Raw genomic sequence first — 19074 nt, forward strand, 5'->3', positions numbered from 1 at the left:
TGAGCCAAGGTGATTAATGTGAGGGGACAAGTACATAATGGATTATGTAGTGGTGACCAAAAAAGGTAAGCAATGTCCCTGAGGGATTATGAGAATTTGCAGATATTGTTTTGTGCCAGTCACAGTTCTAATTTTAAGGTAATTTAGTATGTTTTTAGCTGGAACTCTGTAGTTGTTGTTGTTGTTGTCATTCCCTAGAGTCTGTCCGAGTAGTCCCGTCTCCCCAAGGAATGCCACAGCCGAAACTGGATTTTCCCACAAATCCTTTATAGAGTGTATGTTGTGTTGTTTGCGTGCATGATTGTGTATAATGCAGTCTTCCATTATGTGTTGTATGGTATGGGGTGAAGTGTTACATCCTGGGCAGCTGTTCACAATGCGGTCGTCCAGCCTCTTCTGGTAGCTTAGAAGTGCTGGGTGGTGGCCACACCGCAGTCTGGCCAGGTGGACTCTGTCCTTTTGTGGGAGAGAGGATTCAGAAGGGTGGATATCAGGGGGTCTGGCATGCAGCAATGTGTTGTCTTTCAGTGTGTTAATGGAGCGGTGAGTGATATGATTATGAATGTTTCCAGAGGCTGGTATTTGGTGGTTGTGGAGGAAGAGAAGAGAGTATCTGTGTGTGATACAGGTCTTTGGGTGTTGTTTTAATGTTTCTTGGTGTGTGTGGGTGTTCTGCTATGTAGTGTAGGTAGCGGGTGTGATGTGTTTGTAGTGGCTGCAGCAAGTGTTTGTGTGCCTCTCATGTCGAGGTGGTCCTTGACTTTGAGGACTTTTGTTTCATGGTGTAAATGGTCTGCAGGTGTTGTATTTGTGCAGCCTGTAATTGTTTTTAGGGCTTTGTTTTGTATGATTTGAAGGGTGTTGTGGTGTGTCTCACTGAGATTAGGAGCCCATGCAGGACTCGCATAATTCATCACTGAGTGTATGCATTGTTTGTATATTGTTGTATTAGTTTCTTTGTTTTGTCTAAAAGTTGTTCCAGTGATTGACTTAAGTGCGTTAAGTCTAGGTGTGCATTTGTTTTTTATATTTGTGATTTGTTTGAAAGACATGGATGTATCCTATGTTACACCAAGAATTTTCGGTGTGTTTGTGTATGGTATTAGAGTGTTGTTGATGTAGAGATGAGGTATGTATTTGTGTTCTTTTGTCCAGTTGGTGAGAAGTGTTGCTGTAGATTTGGTTAGAGCTATTTTGAGTCTGTTTGTGATGAACCATGTGTTGAGTGTATCAAGGTGTGGCTGGATTATTTCTGCAGCTTTGTCTGTGTTACGATGTGTTGTCATAAGGGGTGTGCCAATTAATCGGCACCAGCAAGAATTGTCACTTTTTTGGTGAATCGGCATCTGCATCAATGAGAATCTGCTTTTGTTTTTAGAAAGGGATTCGGCATCGGCATAATCACATCGCATCACAACCATGGGGAATGAGATGGCTAAGAATATGCTGTGGTAATGGTAAATCTGCACTCCCGTCTAGTACCATAACACACATTTAAAAAATATTGTACAGAGGTGATAAAATCTTCAAACAGGACATACAACCGCAGAAACTTTTAAAATAATAGCATAAGTCAGAGTAAATGTTAGAGCAAATTCCATCTTTTAATTCTATTTTTGTATGTATATATATATATATATATATACAGACGCTCCTTAACTTACGTTTTAGTTACGTTCCGAACGGCCGAATGTAAGTTGAAAATGAACGTAAGTTGTTACTGTACTATACATCCGTAAATTCTATTACCGTATCTTATAAAACACCCCTAAATCATTAATTATACACATAACATTGTAAAATAATAACATTAATTTCAAATAAATTAAATTCAAGCAACATAAATTGAGATGGAGGAGGGGGAGGGGGAGGAGGAGGCAAGGCACGTTCAGTCTGTCGTTTGTGCCATGTAAACAATGGATGCAGCATCATGCGTAAGTATCGTTTGAACTACGGAGAGCACGCTAAACTAAAAAATTCACTCAAATTTTTTTTTTTTTTTTTTTTTTTACAGTCAGTTCAAACGTAAAAAAAAGAATAAAATGAATGAACGTAAGTAGAGGAGCGTCTGTATATATATTTTTTAAACATCAATTTTTCTACAACAGAAATGAAGCAAGAGTAATATCCCCCTTCTTCATCTCCTCATACAGAAAAGGAAAAGACGGGGAGAAATCCCTTAAGGCTGGGTCAAATTATTTCTCATAATCCCTCACCTCCCATCCCCCGCCCCTTCATGCATCACAGCATCATCCATACACAACCCTTCTCCATTCACCCCTATCTTCTGTCCTCTCCCATCCTTCCTCAACAGACATTCCTCTTTCGTAATGCCCCCTTTACCCCATCCATATAATAATAATAATGATAAAATAAAAATAAATAAACAATATATATATTTCAATTTCCTGCATTCCATGGGTCAAATATTAGTAGAGACTGTTAGGTTTAGGTTTTACTATTAAATTAGGATCAAGAAATTTATTAATAAATTTTACACTCTGCACATGTTTCATCAAATCCATGAATTAAATAATTCAAGTTACTTGAAGTTAGTAGTAACATCAAAATCTATGAATTAGGTAATTTTCAACCTCTTTTTCAACCAAGAGAAAATAATACAATTCTACATTGACAACCATAAAGTGGTCAATCAATAAGCACTTCATTAAGTTCATTCAATCATTAGCATCCAACAGCTCAACAACTGGCATGTATAAATCTACATAGATTATAAATCAAGTAAAAATCAGTTTAATTACTTTTTATTAAAAACTGATATACAATAATTATATAAAGTGGAATTGGCATCGGCAACTAAGAGTGAATAGGAATTAGCATCTGTATAGGCAACTAAGAGTAAATAAGAATTAGCATTGCCATCGGCATCAGAAAAAAATCAGCATACCCCTAGTTGTCATACTGGACTAGCCTGCACAAGTGAAATATTTTATGTTATACCCCATGTTTGGGAGGGGGAGGTCATACTTCTGCTCCCTGAGGAACCCTGCTGTAAAGCTTGATCCCCAAAAGATTGTCACTCTTAAGTTAGTCTGCCAACTAAGGAGTTTGATCCTGTAACCATTTCTTACCATAGTTGAACACTTCAGTCTCGCCACCCCCCTTTTTTAATGTGCAGTCCAAAGTTATATCTACTGCCACCATTGTTGTTCTGTCAGGCTGCATTTTCTTTGGCTTTTAGTACTTGTTGGGTGAGGTACATGTGCAGCGTACTGATGATGTAGCCTTCCTTGCATCTATGTTGATTTGGCAAAGTAGATATGTGCATTTCAGTTTTGGTATGATCGTGAGGAAAGTGGTATCTGTAGGATGTTGGGTTCCTTGACAGTATTCTTTTTTACTTTCATGACAAGGAATCTGTGATCTTTTCCAGATTGTTAGGGTGTCACTGTGTGACCAAGAATGGTTAAGATATCTGTCATACTTCTCATTGCTACAGGGCCCATATATCTCTGGCAGTAAAGTAAATCCTCTATAGATCAGATCAGCGAGTTGGAAACAGGATACCAGATTCTTATAGCCACAAGATTATTTTCATCTAAACTGGATGGTGAAAACATATGCAGCAGGGATCTAGTCCAGTTTCCCACCAAATCAGCCACCCATGCAGCTGCTCTTGGTCAGTTTACCTTGTGTCACTCTACTGATCAGATGTACAGTCAAGTGGTCATTCCTTATCATTTGTTATTTGCCCTTTACCCTATTTCTAATTTGTGATCACTTCCAAGGCTAGTGATGTGCTTTCTACACTGTTCAGAAAAGGAAAGAAGAAAAGTCTTAGCATGGGCAAAAAATTGAAGGCCATCAAGTTGTATGGAAAAGGCACCAAGAGGGGGAACTTCATGACCTAATTCGACCTTAAAAGATCGAATTCCCAGGATATTTTGCAAGCCAAGGTATAGGGGAAGTGGTAAAAAAAATCTAAAGAGGAAGGGCAAAGGATGTTTTGCTCACAAAAATTCCACCATTAAAACTTAGATGCTGTTTATAAGTGGTATGCATAGCAGTGTGCTGAGGGGGCTTCCAGTAAGAGGCCTGGTCATTCAAAATGCAGAACAATGCCAAGCAAACCTATTGGGATCCAAGATAGTGCAGTGATGGCTGGTTGTGGGTGTTCAGGAGAAACCATGGCATTGTGAACCAAGCGATCACAAACAAGCTGCTAAGTGTTGGCGTTAGTGCTGTAGACCTTGTTATTGCAAAATTGCAAAAGTTGATGGAGAAGGAAGGACTACTATAGTTCCAGGTGTACAATGCTGATGAGACTGGGCTATTCTGGCATGCTCTGCCAAGGAATACCCAGACTTTCAAGGAAATTTCTAGCACTCCTGGGCACAATGTGATGGAGAGATGGCTATCAAGTCTGCCACATGGACATGCAGACAACTCACACCATCTCAGACCTGTGATTGTCAGTAAAAGCAAGAAGCCTTGTGCCATCAAGAACTTGCTGTCGAGTATTATGGGGCTCCTTCAACTCAATTCAACCATGACATTGTTGAAGACTGGTTTCACCAACACTTTGACCCAGCTGCAAGGAATAAAATCTGATGAAGTGAAGACACTCCTAATTCTCGACAATGCCCAGCTCACCAATCATCCTCCAGACTGTGTAATAAAGACGGCTGCATAAAAACCTCGTTCCTCCCTCCCAACACTACCTCGATGATCCAGCCCATGGATCAAGGCATCATTGAGAGTGCCAAAAAGCACTACAGGAACATTTTCCTCAAGCAGTGCCTTGTAGTGACTGAGGATAGGATAGATGAGCCAGGCTATATTGACTGCAGAGCCAAGAAAACAAAAGAAAATTGCTGTACAGGGAGAAATTGAGCAGGAGCTGGTGGAGTGGGTCCAAGAGGACTTTAATGTGCCTGGTTACCACCGCATGACTGATGAGGAGATAGAATGAACGGGAGCGGGAGCAGGAGCAGGAAGGAGGAGGAGGGGGAGCAGGAGGAGGATGAGGAGTGCATCAGGGCCCGTCTCATGCAGCTGGGCTAGAAGCAATTTCAACCTACATCAGATTCATCAATAATATGAGAGAGCCCTTAGGTACTGAGGGGCTTTGCATCATGAGGCTAAAATTCTCAAGTTGCAGCATGCAAAGCAGGTTCAACCAAAAATCTCATTTTTCAAACCACTGTCCTCCATATCATGCCAAAGACAATGCCCACAGTCCAAGGAGTCAGTTACATCCACCTCTTCAATGCAATCCACTGCCTCAATACAATCCACTACTTCAGCCAGTCTCCATATCATGTCAGACACACCTTCAACCAAAGCAACTCCAGGACCAGCATGCTTAGCATCTCTTGAGCAGATAGTACAATGAACTTGGCAAATAAAATATTCCCATGGCTACACCAGAGGTTCCAGAAGTGATTTTTGATGTCAGTGCACAGAAGTAACATACATAAATATAAGTGTAGTTTAAAAAATTAATTATTATCTATAGTACAGTCTTGGGGGGGAGGTGGGGGAGAGAGAGAGAGAGAGAGAGAGAGAGAGAGAGAGAGAGAGAGAGAGAGAGAGAGAGAGAGAGAGAGAGAGAGAGAGAGTGTGTGTGTGTGTGTGTGTTTTTGGGTGTGCAGCAGGAGCACATGTAGGTATTGGATAAATTGGATCCTCAAATATTTTGACTAGTGGTTCCCCTACCGATCCAACATATAGATGGTTTACTGTAGTTCGATACTATGAGCCTTCTGCATTGAAGTATTTCAGCTTGAAGGTGCAACTCCAAAAGGCTGGCATTCAGTCTTTAGACTGGGCCCATGATCTCTATATCAATGTTACCTGTACCTCTACACCTTCAAACTCAGCCAGTAACAGAGAAACCATTCCACACTAATACAATGCAGACATACCATCTCCCCCCAAAGAGGGATGCATTGGTCTTGGTCTCTTGGAGGGGGGGGAAGAAGAAGAAGAAGAAGAAGAAGAAGAAGAGGAGGAGGAGGAGGAGGAGGAGGAGGAGGAGGAGGAGGAGGAGGAGGAGGAGGAGGAGGAGGAGGAGGAGGAGAAGAAGAAGAAGAAGAAGAAGAAGAAGAAGAAGAAGAAGAAGAAGAAGAAGAAGAAGAAGAAGAAGAAGAAGAAGAAGAAGAAAGGGGGGGGGGGGGGATGGCTCTGAGACCAATGCCAGCTGTTGCTGGGGCCATGCCTTTCAAGCCAGCAAAACAAGGCAACTGTCTTTGCTGGGGAAAAGTTAGGTCACTTCTGTGTTTGGTTAGGGCATCGTTATTTGCGGCGAAGGTCGAGGGAATGGCAGTTCAAATCCTGTCACTGGTGAAGTTGAACCAAGGGTATGGTTCATTAAATTCCATGCTACAAAGTCCTCTGTGAGGGGCACAGTCCTAGCCCTCCGATAGGGGGGAGTTTGTGAGTTTGTGACATTAAACCATATCATCTTTCAAGTATATATATATATATATATATATATATATATATATATACACAGTGTGTGGAAGGCAGAGGTGGATGGAGTGAACATGATGGATGGATGGGATAAGAGGGGCATTGAGCAAGAGGGGGATGTCTGTTAAGCAAGGAAGGGAAGGCAGAAGATTGGGATGAGTGGAAAAGGCTGTGTATGGATGTTAGTGTGATACATGGAAAGGAGTGGGTGGGGGATGGGGGATTAGGAAGCAATTTCTTCCTATCTTCAATGTTTCTGCACAAGGGGAAAGAGAGTGGGGGTTGCAGATTAAATGAGGCAGCCTTGATGTGGATGTGATGTGTCTTGCTACATTGCTTCTGACCCTGGGCAATGGGTGAGTTGCAGGGATGACCCATCATCCAGAAGGAGCCAAGATGAGAGGGAAGGAGGGGAGGGATGGTGAGTGGGAGTGGAATGGGTGGGGATGAAATGGGCGGAAGTGGAATTACACCTTTTGATTTTGGCTACTTCCCTGGTAAGGGAGAAAAAGCTCTTGGTATATGTATCTTTCAAGTTATTTTCCTATGCTCTGGTGCCATGGATTTGAAGCTTGTTTTGGAGAAACGGTGTTACTGATATTTCATTACTGCTTTGGTGATGGTTTTAAGTTTTGTATTGGTCAAATGCTGTGGAGGTGAGTCTGGTTGCATTACTTCTGGCCCAAACAATGGGCAGGGAACAAGGATGAGCCTTCATCCACAAGGAGCAAAGATATTTGGGAAAACAAGATGGATGGGTGTGGGGTGGATTAAGGTGGGTGTTGAATAGGTGTGGGGTGGGGGTTGGACGGGTGTGGGGTGGATGTAGGATGGGCGTGGGGTGAGTGTTGGATGGGTGTGGAAAGGCAACCTCTCTTGTAAAGGGGTAGAATCAATTTGGTCTACAGATAGTCCCTCAACCGCTTCACAAATAGACAAATGATGAATTCTTTAATAACCCATCTCTCTTATTATTCTTGTCCATTGTTATTCTTTCAAAGAAGTGTTGCACTAAGTTTCAATGACTGGAAGCCTCCCCACAAGCACATACACACACTGGCAACAGTCCTCAGGCCCCTAAAGACCTGTTTAATAGGATACATTATCTTTGTTCAATTGGTGTTGGATATATGCCACCAGCCTATTGTAGTAGGAGGGGGGAAGCTGTTGCCAGTTGTTTGCTCCTCTTATATGAAAAGGTGGAAGAAAAATAACTTCACAAATATCTTTTGCATGGTCCAGACCAAGTGATGAGGGTATTAATGAATTTTGAAGCTGGGCAGTTTGAGAATTCTCCGATATCTAACTTGAAGGTCCACTACAAACAAGTTAACACTATTACTCCTCCCCCCACCACCACCATTCAAGGCTCCAGGATACTTTGGGTCACATGAAGAACTGTCACACCAGGATGCCCACCTAAAGAATCGTCACCCCATGAGATCCCTCCTGAAGAAATGTCACCATAGTATGCCAAATATCAACAGTGGAGTAAAGATTAGTTTAGGTTAGGCTTGGATGAATGAGGGTTATTCTTACTGTCATCAATTTATACAACTGAAGAATCATAAACCCAGGAAGGCCCACAGACAAAATATACAACATAATAAGTTGCTCACTTAAAGAAGGAATAATGCTAACATTGTACCAATATATAAAGGAGGAAACAAGGAAGAACCAACTAACTCTAGGCCAGTCACACTAACAAGCACTAGCCAAAACTTGAGAAAATCATCAAGAATAGATGGGTAAAACACCTGGATAATAATATAATAAACCCAAGACAATTTGGGTTCAGATAAGGAAGATCTTGTACCACAAACTTAATATGTTTCTACTCAAGAAAGACAGTGCAAGAAAGGAATGGATGGGCTGATTGTGCCTTCCTGGACTTACAAAAAACTTTTGACAAAGTACCACACAAAAAAATATAGATGGAGAACTTCCTAATTGGCAGAAAGATGAGAGTAGTGCTCATTGAAAAATATTTAGATTGGAAGGAGGTGATCAGTGGAGTTCCACAAGGATCTGTATTGGCTCCAATAATGTTTGCTATTTATGTAAATGACATGGATGATGATGTGCAATGTTACATGAGCTTCTTTGCAGATGACGCCAAACTGTTAATGAAAGTAAAAACTGAAAAGGATTGCGATTCACTACAGGAAGACCTGAATAAGGTATGGAACTGGAGTCAGAAATAGGAAGTGGACTTCAATATCAACAAGTGTAGCATAATGGAGTTTGGAAAAAGTAAATAGAATATCAGGACAATATAAAATTAGAACTAAGGAGGTAAAAAGGAGAGATCCAAAAAAAAAATTGGGTGTAATTATCTCAAACTACTTGTCCTATGATAAACAGATAAACAAAATTGTTGGAGAATCCTACAACTTGCTAAGATCAATAAAAGTGACATTTGCATATTTGGACGAAGAAATAATTTTAAAAAAAATTTGTCACACTGATAAGGCCGAGACTAAAATATGCAGTGACAGTGTGGTCACCCAGTACCAAAAAGAATATAAAGAAAACAAAAAGAATATAAAGAAAATAGAAAGAATCCAGAGAGCAGCCCCAAAATTGGTCCCTGCACTTGCAAACTTGTCATATGAGGAGAGATTGGCTAAACTGGAGTTACCGACTCTGGAGCAAAGAAGAAAGGTGACTTACTGATTATCTACAGAATCATGAAGGGCACAGAAATACTCGATAGAGAGGACTTGTTAATCTGGGACAAGAGAAACACAAGAGGGCATGGAAAGAAAATAAATAAAAAACATAGCTACAGAAGAGATCTGGGAAGGAGAGAAGAAGAAAGAAAAAAAAAAAAAAAAAAAAAAAAAAAAAAAAAAAAAAAACAACATAGTGGTGGACACTTGGAACAAACTGGACAAAAAAAATAGTGTGCACAAAAAACATTCATGAGTTTAAGAGCAAACTAGACACTGCGAGATACAGAGGCGGGACACCACGAGCATAGCTCCCCTTCCCGCAAAATATAACTAGGTAAATATGAAGAATGGTCACCCTAGGATAGCCCACTTGAAGAATTGTCATCCTGTCAAAGTCTGGGGTGAAGATTCTTTATGTTGGTATTATGGGGTGACAATTCTTCATGTGTCCCAAAGTATCCTGGAGCCTTGAATGATGGTGGTGGTGGTGGTAATAGTGTTCACAGGATCATAGTTTCCCATGTTGTCTATGAATAAATGTAAACAGACAAATATCTGGGGAAGTTACTTGTTACTTGGATCTTGTGGCAAGTTTTCAAGAGTTTGGTATATGTGCTCAGGTCTCTTGTCCAGTGTGAGCTTTGTGAGTTACAAGTGGTTCACTTTGGGTGCATAGCCTTTAAGTCTTTAAGTGATGGGTGGTATGCAAATGATTGTGATATATGTATTTACCTAACTTTAGTAACTTCTACTTCATTGTCTGTGATTGCTTAGTTTCTTTTGTTGGAGGTTGGTTTTTATGCACCAGTGTTAAAAGTCCACTTGAGTCATGTTTTGCAATCCCCAATTGTAGTTTAGTCTACAGACTAGTGGTTTGATCTGTTAGGAGTTTTCTTTGTATTAGTGCTATGTATCATGTATAGGGGACTCGTTAACTTTTTGCAAAATTTTTATTTTCTGATGTTTTATTTGATGAATGCTATTTTTTTTTTTTTTTTTTAGGTATGTAAAAACCTCCCGCACCCAACATCATTTAATTTTTGTGGTACACAGGAAGTGGGGGCCTGAGGGGGTGTCAGCAGCAGTATCAGTAGCAGCTGTCTGAAGTAAATTTTGCTAGCTAGTTTTGCATGTGTGCTATGTAGACAAAGAAAAAGCAACTTTACAACTTTACAGTTCTGCAAGTGTTATGGAACAAGTTTTCCTACCATGTAGTATTTTCAAATATTTATGTAAAAGAGGTGGATAATGGATACTTACATATTACTGGATAGTAGATAACTTTCGTGCATTATAATTAAAAACCAAAGTTGGTTTAAACACTCTTTGCAGCAACTAGTATATTCTCCATTCTCATTTTTCATTGCATGTATTCTGCTTTCTGATTCAAACATGTCTTTTTTGTAAATGATCCAAATCAGCAGTGGAATCAGCTGGAAAGAAATGGACAAGGAATTTGACAACAACTACAAAACACCATCCAAGCATACCAGAAATGAAATAGAACATAAACAAGATCTTGTCCCAAATACCTTTGAACATGGACATTGTTGGTAGATTTTTGGGGTTGTACAATGAACTCAAAGGGCAAGCAGACTGAATAAGGAAGACATCTCAAGAATTGCTGGTTTTGGGAGAAACTTAGCTTCCCTTTACTTCCTAAACAGCAAATTTCAGCACAGGTTGACAAGATAGTGAAAATGTTTGAAAAATACAGAAAGCAGCAAAATGAAGAATCTAAAAGAAATCTCACTCATCTTTTAGATATTACAAAACCATGTGGAAACTGGTTTTGCAGTGAAGACAAAGAACTTTACATAAAACAAATAGAATCAGGAGGCAGAGTGGGATACACGACTAAGAAAATGGCTCCTTTCTCAACAATCCACCCTTCGAAACTGCAAAGAAATTCATCAGAACTGTCAAGAACTCATGTCCAAAAGTCGAGTAGTAGTAGTGAAGAAAATAACAGCACTGGTTCTGATGTTGCAGAAGAATTTCCTCATGAAACTAAAGTATCACGCAACAAAATTTACTGCCAAGCTGGTATCAAAAGTGTCCTTGTCAACATGGGAAGCATCAAATGTTCTTCAAAAATTGGCTAAAGGAGGAATAGATGTTTTTACACTATCACAAATGATTTGTTGTCGAGTGATCAAGAATGCAGTCAAGAACCAGCTGAAAGAAATTACTGGAAGAGGAATTTTGCTTGCATTTTTATGAGAAGAGAATTGAAAATAAAGAATATCAAGTGATCTATGTAAAGTATTCTGCAAGAACTCTTCATCTCAGCATTTTGGCTTGTGAGAGTGGATCAGCTGAGGGTATCTTTATCCCACTGCAAGCCCTGCTAGATGAATACAATGCATGAGGGAGTGTCAAAGTGATTATTTCTGACACCACAGCAGTCAATACAGGCCACCAAAGTACCGTTGTTAGACTTCAGAGACAGTTCGGACAAAAGGGACTAGAAAGGTCTCAGTTTATTGGATGCCATCATATTCTCAACTTGGTTCTACAGCATGTGATGGATTCCTTTTTCTCAACAAATTCATGGTCACCCAGCATCAACTATAAATTTATTGATGATGTTTTGGCAGGCTATGGAGAAAAAAAAAAAAAAAAAAAAAGCTATTCTGGTATAGTAATGATGCAAACATGAGAAAATCCTGGAAGGAGAGATGACTTTTGGTTTCTTTTTGAACTCTGTGAAGCATATAAGTACTACCACATGGAGGGAAAATGGCCTCGTATGAAATGGCGGAAGCTGCCCTCCCTCCAAAGAGCCAGTAGGAATTCATTGGCAATCTTTGGACAGATCGATTTTTTTTTTTCTCTTCTGAAATGGAGAGATAAACTGAAAGCTACTTGTGACTTCATCGAAGCTACATGGGTGAAGGCATGGTTCTCAAATCAACACTAATTAGAAGACACATGAGCTGCATGCTGCTATCTCTAAACTGAAGTGTCCTAAGGCTTTACAATGTTTTTCCACCCACTGGATAAAGGAATGATCAGTGCTTGATGTGCCTTGCTCAAATATGGTGGCTGAGCAAGCTGTGAAGCTGATGGAAGAGCTTCACTGCACTTGCAAAACTGACAAATATCTCAACAGCAAGTTCATAAACAGTAACTCACAAACTTAAAAGCATTTTAAGTATACTGTACATTATATTGATTTGCAAATAAATGCTTTTGTAAATGGCAGAATTTTCTTTTCATACTTCTGCCTAATACAAAATCTACTTAGGTGCAGGATTTATTTTTTCACAATCTAGCAAAAAGAAAGGCATTTTTGTGAGTTTCAGGCAAAAGTTTATCATTTGCCACTAGAGGCTTTTAAATCTAAAAAAAAAGTCACATCCCTAATCATGTGTGGATAGTCCTATAACCCCATATTTGTTTGTAACACCATTTATATACACACACACACACACAGAGGACACGGAAAGAAAATCAAGAAAGACAGTTATAGAAGAGACCTGAAAAAGAACAGCTTTCCCCACAGGGTAACAGACGTTTGGAACAAGTTAGATGAAAATGTGGTGTGTGCAAAAACTATACACGAGTTTAACCACTTCCATACGGCAACGCCTACGTAGGCGTCATGAGGAGCAAGTGGGTATGCGATGATGCCGATGTCGGCGTCTTGATTATATTTATTGTAGTCATACCTGCGTGACCCTCATTCTCTCTAAACTGGCTTCATCATATTTTCTATGGTTATCAAAATTCACGGGTGAAAGAGAACGAGCGATTGAGCAGTGACTTTAATTTTTATGCGATTATTATGACACAACATCGCACATCGGGCAGCTAATGCTGCCAGACGTACGATGTGCCCCGGAGTGAAGAGGTCAGTCTAGATAAAACAAGATATGAAGACAGGACACCACAAGCATTGCTCCCCTTCCCGTAAAATACAACTAGGTAAATACATATATAAAACACAAATATATATATTTATACTATATATATATTGGATATTTAGGTTATACTCATTTTGCGTTGAGGTGCTTTTGGTTAAGAGGTTCAATGTATGGAAGCTGCAGGCTCCATTTAGTTTTGTGTTCAGATGGGATCAATAGTACATTTATATGTTTGTGGTTACAAGAACAGTGGAGAGAATCAGCTCCCTGCTGCTGTTTTCAAAACCCATCAACTTCCTAACCTCTGGAGGTACAGCCTGTGTGACCCTCATTCTCTCTAAACTGGCTTCATCATATTTTCTATGGTTATCAAAATTCACGGGTGAAAGAGAACGAGCGATTGAGCAGTGACTTTATTTTTTATAATGCGATTATTATGACACAACATCGCACGTCGGGCAGCTAATGCTGCCAGACGTGCGATGTGCCCCGGAGTGAAGAGGTCAGTCTAGATAAAACAAGATATGAAGACAGGACACCACAAGCATTGCTCCCCTTCCCGTAAAATACAACTAGGTAAATACATATATAAAACACAAATATATATATTTATACTATATATATATTGGATATTTAGGTTATACTCATTTTGCGTTGAGGTGCTTTTGGTTAAGAGGTTCAATGTATGGAAGCTGCAGGCTCCATTTAGTTTTGTGTTCAGATGGGATCAATAGTACATTTATATGTTTGTGGTTATAAGAACAGTGGAGAGAATCAGCTCCCTGCTGCTGTTTTCAAAACCCATCAACTTCCTAACCTCTGGAGGTACAGCCCCCCAGGGAGTTGTTCAGTCTCCTGACTTACTTCAGGATCTCTACTGATTTAACCTGTAATTTCTCCATTTATCTATATGGAGAGTTAAGAGTGACTGCCTACCTATCAATTTCAGCCAATGACAAACAGAATTTGGTATATGCATGTACATTGACACACACACTATGACACAGCCAACAATCTGTGAGAGATTGTTGGCTGGGGGGGAGGGGGGCAAAATGCATGCCACAAGGTTGCTAGTTTCCTGTCAGTGAACTTGTGGTAACAATTATCATTATTTTAATCACTGAGCAGGGATGTGTATTTACCTAGTTGTATTTTGCGGGAAGGGGAGCTATGCTCGTGGTGTCCCGCCATTGTATCTTGCAGTGTCTAGTTTGCTTTTAAACTCATGAATGGTTTTTGCGCATACTATTTCATTATCCAGTTTGTTCCAATTGTCCAAAACTATGTGGAAAACTGTTTTTCTTCATTTCTCTTCTATAGCTATGTTTTTTTATTTTCTTTCCATGTCCTCTTGTGTTCCTCTTGTCCCAGTTAAGTAAGTCCTCTCTATCAAGTATCTCTGTGCCTTTCATGATTCTGTAGATGGTCAGTAGGTCACCTCTCTCTCTTCTTTGCTCCAGTGTCGGTAACTCCAGTTTAGCCAATCTCTCCTCGTATGATAGGTTTGCAAGTGCAGGTGCCAATTTTGTGGCTGCTCTTTGGATTCTTTCTATTTTCTTTATATTCTTTTTGGTACTGGGGGGCCACAATGTCGCTGCATACTCTAGTCATGGCCTTATCAATGTAACCAATATTTTTTTTATCATGTCTTCGTCCAAGTATGTAAATGCCACTTTTATTGATCTTAGCAAGTTGTAAGTCTCCTAAGTGAAACCATAAGTGTTAGTTGTTCCTGCGAAAAGATGTGTACATGTATAAAAGGTCGTGTGCACTTGGGGCATGTCTAAGGCCTGGGTACATTTTAATGTTACCATTTTGCACAAACTGAGAGAGAATGATGGAAGGTGCCTATGATCTGTTCTCTTTAATGGAGAGAAGGAAAAAAGAAAATATGAGGAGGACAGAATGGAAAAAAGCTGGATTGTTCTGGTGGAGGATACTTTCTTTCAGGGTGTCCATCTTTCTCCCCCTTCCATCACCTCTGTGTTACCACTAAAAGATATAGTTCTCTAGCACTTGCTGAACTATAGGAATGCAAAAGCTACCTGATGTCCACAATGTCCATGATGATATAACATTACCTCATTTCAATGGAAATGATGGGTGCTGTCAATTATGGTCATGTACTACTATTTGATCAGAGAATAAAAAGAAAAAATGAAAGAGTGAGAGAGACTTATGAACAGTATAATGGGAAAATATAAGTTAGAGAGGATTTAATCATAAAAGAATGTCATAAGACTATGGTTTATAGGAATATAACTATAGCCCCTGAAACACTGACTACATACAATATGTCATCAATACCCCAAGTAAGATGGGGCATTGGCAAGAGCCCCCTTCCTCTCTCTCCATCAAGAGGTCCCTGAGGGGTACTTGGTCTTAGTACTAGACCTGAAATTTCTAATCAGAAGATTTTCTCCCATTTTTCGTACATGGGATAGTGACAACCAGCAAATGCTTTTCTCCTCCTAACAGATAACATAGAAACATGACTTACAATAATAAAACAGTAATCCAGCATATCTTAATTAACTGATCTGTAGTATGGCCCAGACTAAAGCTAGTTATTCTAGGGAAGTAGGTTTCCTATTTGTGAAAGTGGCCAAATATTTTAAGTCACAATGTCAGAATGCATAATCCAGGTTGTTAATTTCCAGATTTATCTCATTAATTACTGATGACAATAACAAATGCCACAAGTTTTGGTCAAATTCATCCCAACTAGTAATAAATATGCAATGTGAAGCTGAACGACTGCACATACACAGTGGTATGATGTTACCTGTAATAGGACATGAAATCCTAGACTTATAAATTTTTAAATAATAATGAAAATATGGACCCCAGAATCTAGATATGGAAACACACAGCAGGGTATCCTGTAACAATGTATCTGAGGTTAGTATCCATTGCTCAAAACAAATTAATAGAAACAATCAGGTTGAGAATTTGACATATATAAATGCCATGATAATCATAAGTAAAATAAATACCAGTTTTAGATCTCATCATATAATGGGCAATTCTAGCAGTTGTGAACACAAAACTAACCAATTCTAGTAGTTCTGAACACTTAAAATAACCCATTTACATGAACTGTCTTAAGTACACAGCTTACTAATCAATATACAACACAACCCAATCACTACCTCTGCATTTATAATTATTAATGAACCCAATCACAAATGTGAATATCTCAGGTTAAACTTTCATCCCTTAACTCCTAGATCCATGGTAATCATGCTGTCATCCCAAAACTTTAATCCTTAGTATCTCAAACGATCTGTAATATGCTGTGTAACAAGACCCATGTCCATGCAATATACCTTATAATGCTGTCACATGATATACATACTTGCTCTTCCTTTCCATGACAACTCCGCTTCGAGCTCTGAATGCATCAACCACAGGGTTTCATTGTTGTTCTCTCAATTCCACGAGCTAGAGCGATAACGTGACGTGCAGCGTGCTCAGATAGGCAAGGTGCCACTAAGTGTCAAGGTGCCACCCGCCCCGCTATCACCCTCCGATATCCGTCCTCCTTATCGAACTCTTGAATACGTCCTTAGTTCCTCCTGAATTTTCATCTATTTCAATTTGTCTCACTTTCTGAGTTCCTTGGCTGATTAATTCGTGTTCGAACTTGTCATCGGAATTGAACAGGTGTGTCGTCAAAGTGTAAGAAATGAGATAACGCTATAAATATGTGGGTTCATGCTTTGCGTTTCGACTATCAATGGCAGCTGGGAGTGCATCTGCTTTCATACCGCAGCGGACATCACACTAACTAACTCGGCCCATTCTAATACAAAACGACGCACTCTGGTTAGGACCCATAACAATAATCCACTGGTCTCAGTTTTCAACGAACTACTTATATTTCAGTGAATGTCATTTCCAAGTAAGATATTTAACAAAACACTGGATTACCTTTCGCATGTGGCGTTCCTCATTCTCAAGCGGTTGTGACGTCATGAGCCTGTTCGGCTGAAATATTGTTTACATTCAATGGATTTATTGTTTTAAGTACACTGAAGAAAATATACACTTGAATCAACATTCTAAAGGCAAAATCATAGTAAAATTATAATATGTCATACACTTAATTGCTTACTGACGGCATTGCATGTAATGCTTGACTCAGAAACTCGAACTTGTTCCCAGAGGTTTTGGCGTCTCATGTTGCTATTCTTATTTCCTAGACTTGTAAGAATACTCTAGTGGAAAAATAAAAAGCATACTTTGCTTATAAGATGATAATAGTTTCCACAAATGAAGCACATTTTGTTGCAATATTACTTGACTGCAGTTCGACAAATATTTTATTAAACAAATATTTCAATGGTTACCATGCTCTCCTTTTACAAGTCCACTGTTTATGCATCCTGTTGAACTTGTACCCAATGCGAGAGGCATAGCAAAGGCACGATCTGTACGTACGCATGAATACATTACATAATATAACTGCATATCAGATAAATAAGTGCACAGAATTGATAAAGAATTACGATGTTTTTCCTTGCATTTATAATTAGCACAAAGCAATACTTATGCATTTCAAGGTTCAATTTTGGCGGCACGCACATGCATTTTATGTCCAATGATAACGTGCAGAGAAGTTGACCACAAGAACATAGAAGGATGTTCTGGATTTTAATTCCTGAAATTTAGCATAGTGGTTGCCAGATATTCTCAAATTCCATCTGTGGGATATGAATTGTTCATACAATCACCGTTCTGCGGTCCAAGCTATGCAGCAGATTGTAAACTAACTGCATACTTTGTGGAAAAAATGGTACCCAGAAAACTCGAAATATGGCCGTGTGCACTATGAAATCATTTTGATATTATCCTTTAATGATCTAGTAGAACTGCAAAAACGTTTTCTTTAAATTTAGTCTTAGACAACTATAACATTTGAGTAGTCGCGATTTGAAGTAAACATTCGCTAATAGAATAATTAGCATTCGCTATTTATCAGAATGCAACATTTTTTTTTATTCAACTTTCCCATTTCCTAAGTAACTCAACCTAATAGAACTATGTAATTGAATGAATTCGAAAGTGGTCTGTGGTGGAGGGAAATTGTGTTTTACGTGGAAAGAGGCGATTACGCCGCTAGCACAAACCAAGGTCCATATACTATATGGACCTTGGCACAAACAACCCATTCTAGTTAGAGGGCAGGATAGATAAGATGGGGGAGAGGGAGGGAGGGGGGAATTCGGGGTTTAGTGGAAGGAAAGAGTGAAATGGAAGGAAGTAAGAGTTATGATAGATGTGGGGCAGACCCACTTGCTCGGTTAGTTTATAGTCTTTTGGACTATATCCAGCCCCGTAAGAAGACGAGACCGTTATGCTAACAAGTCGAGGGACAATCCATCGTTAGTAAGTCGGATGAACAACTGTTTCGCTGCAAAGTTAAACAACATTGCTTAGCATCAAAATAGATAAAGCAGACCTATCCCTCGGCACGGAATGAGATAATTTTGCATACTGCAGAAACCATGCTACAAATTAGAAAATATTTAACACAGACAATTTCACTTTTCTATTTGATGGCGTATAAATGAAATGGAACTCGTTTTGTTTCGTGGTATTCAATGCCTCGTTAACCGTTATTGTAGTAAAGAGTACCGAGTAAATTGGCCCTAATGAAATCAGAACATGTATGGCCGAAGATCGTTAGAAATTGAGTTTGTTGTATTTCCCATTTATTTGGAAGCGTGGAAGGGTAGAGAGCAAGATAAAAGTGAACATACAGAACTCACAGATATAATTGAAGTGTCATAAACTTCGTTGGAGGAGAATGGACTGGCACAGATAGTAACGCTGGCGTCCACATGTGCAGTGATACTGCACGTGTGTGGCTATCTCAGTATTACTGAGATACCCACACACGTGTAGTTTCAACTGACAATTATAACTGAACAGTTGTAACTCAGTTTAAACTGCACGTGTGTGGCCGGCCTAATACAGACGTTGTATACATGGCAAATGCATGTTGGCATGACGCATGAGACAGCATATGGGAATTAAATTATATCCATAATTATATCAAATAATTTTACTATTCTTGTAAATTATTTCAA

General features: G+C 39.3%; 1 protein-coding gene across 7 annotated transcripts in view; it reads right to left on the reverse strand.

Annotated features, from left to right (window-relative positions):
- The window catches only part of LOC143018152 (uncharacterized), a 322520-nt gene extending 305551 nt beyond the window's left edge, over positions 1–16969 (reverse strand). For 3 of the 7 annotated variants that reach the window (XM_076173290.1, XM_076173289.1, XM_076173288.1), the window contains exons 1-2: positions 16338–16890; positions 10371–10543 (exon numbers count right to left, since the gene is read on the reverse strand). In XM_076173290.1, coding sequence (XP_076029405.1) covers positions 10371–10504 — 134 coding nt within the window. In that variant the 5' untranslated portion in view covers positions 10505–10543; positions 16338–16890. Of the gene's footprint in view, positions 1–10370; positions 10544–16337; positions 16891–16912 lie in introns of those variants that run through there. The other 4 variants (XM_076173296.1, XM_076173291.1, XM_076173292.1 and 1 more) reach the window with 3 other exon arrangements.
- Positions 16970–19074: the final 2105 nt, after the last annotated feature.

The sequence above is a fragment of the Oratosquilla oratoria genome, chromosome 34 (genome assembly GCF_046742065.1).
Source record: "Oratosquilla oratoria isolate Oo_2021 chromosome 34, ASM4674206v1, whole genome shotgun sequence".
NCBI lineage: Eukaryota > Metazoa > Arthropoda > Malacostraca > Stomatopoda > Squillidae > Oratosquilla > Oratosquilla oratoria.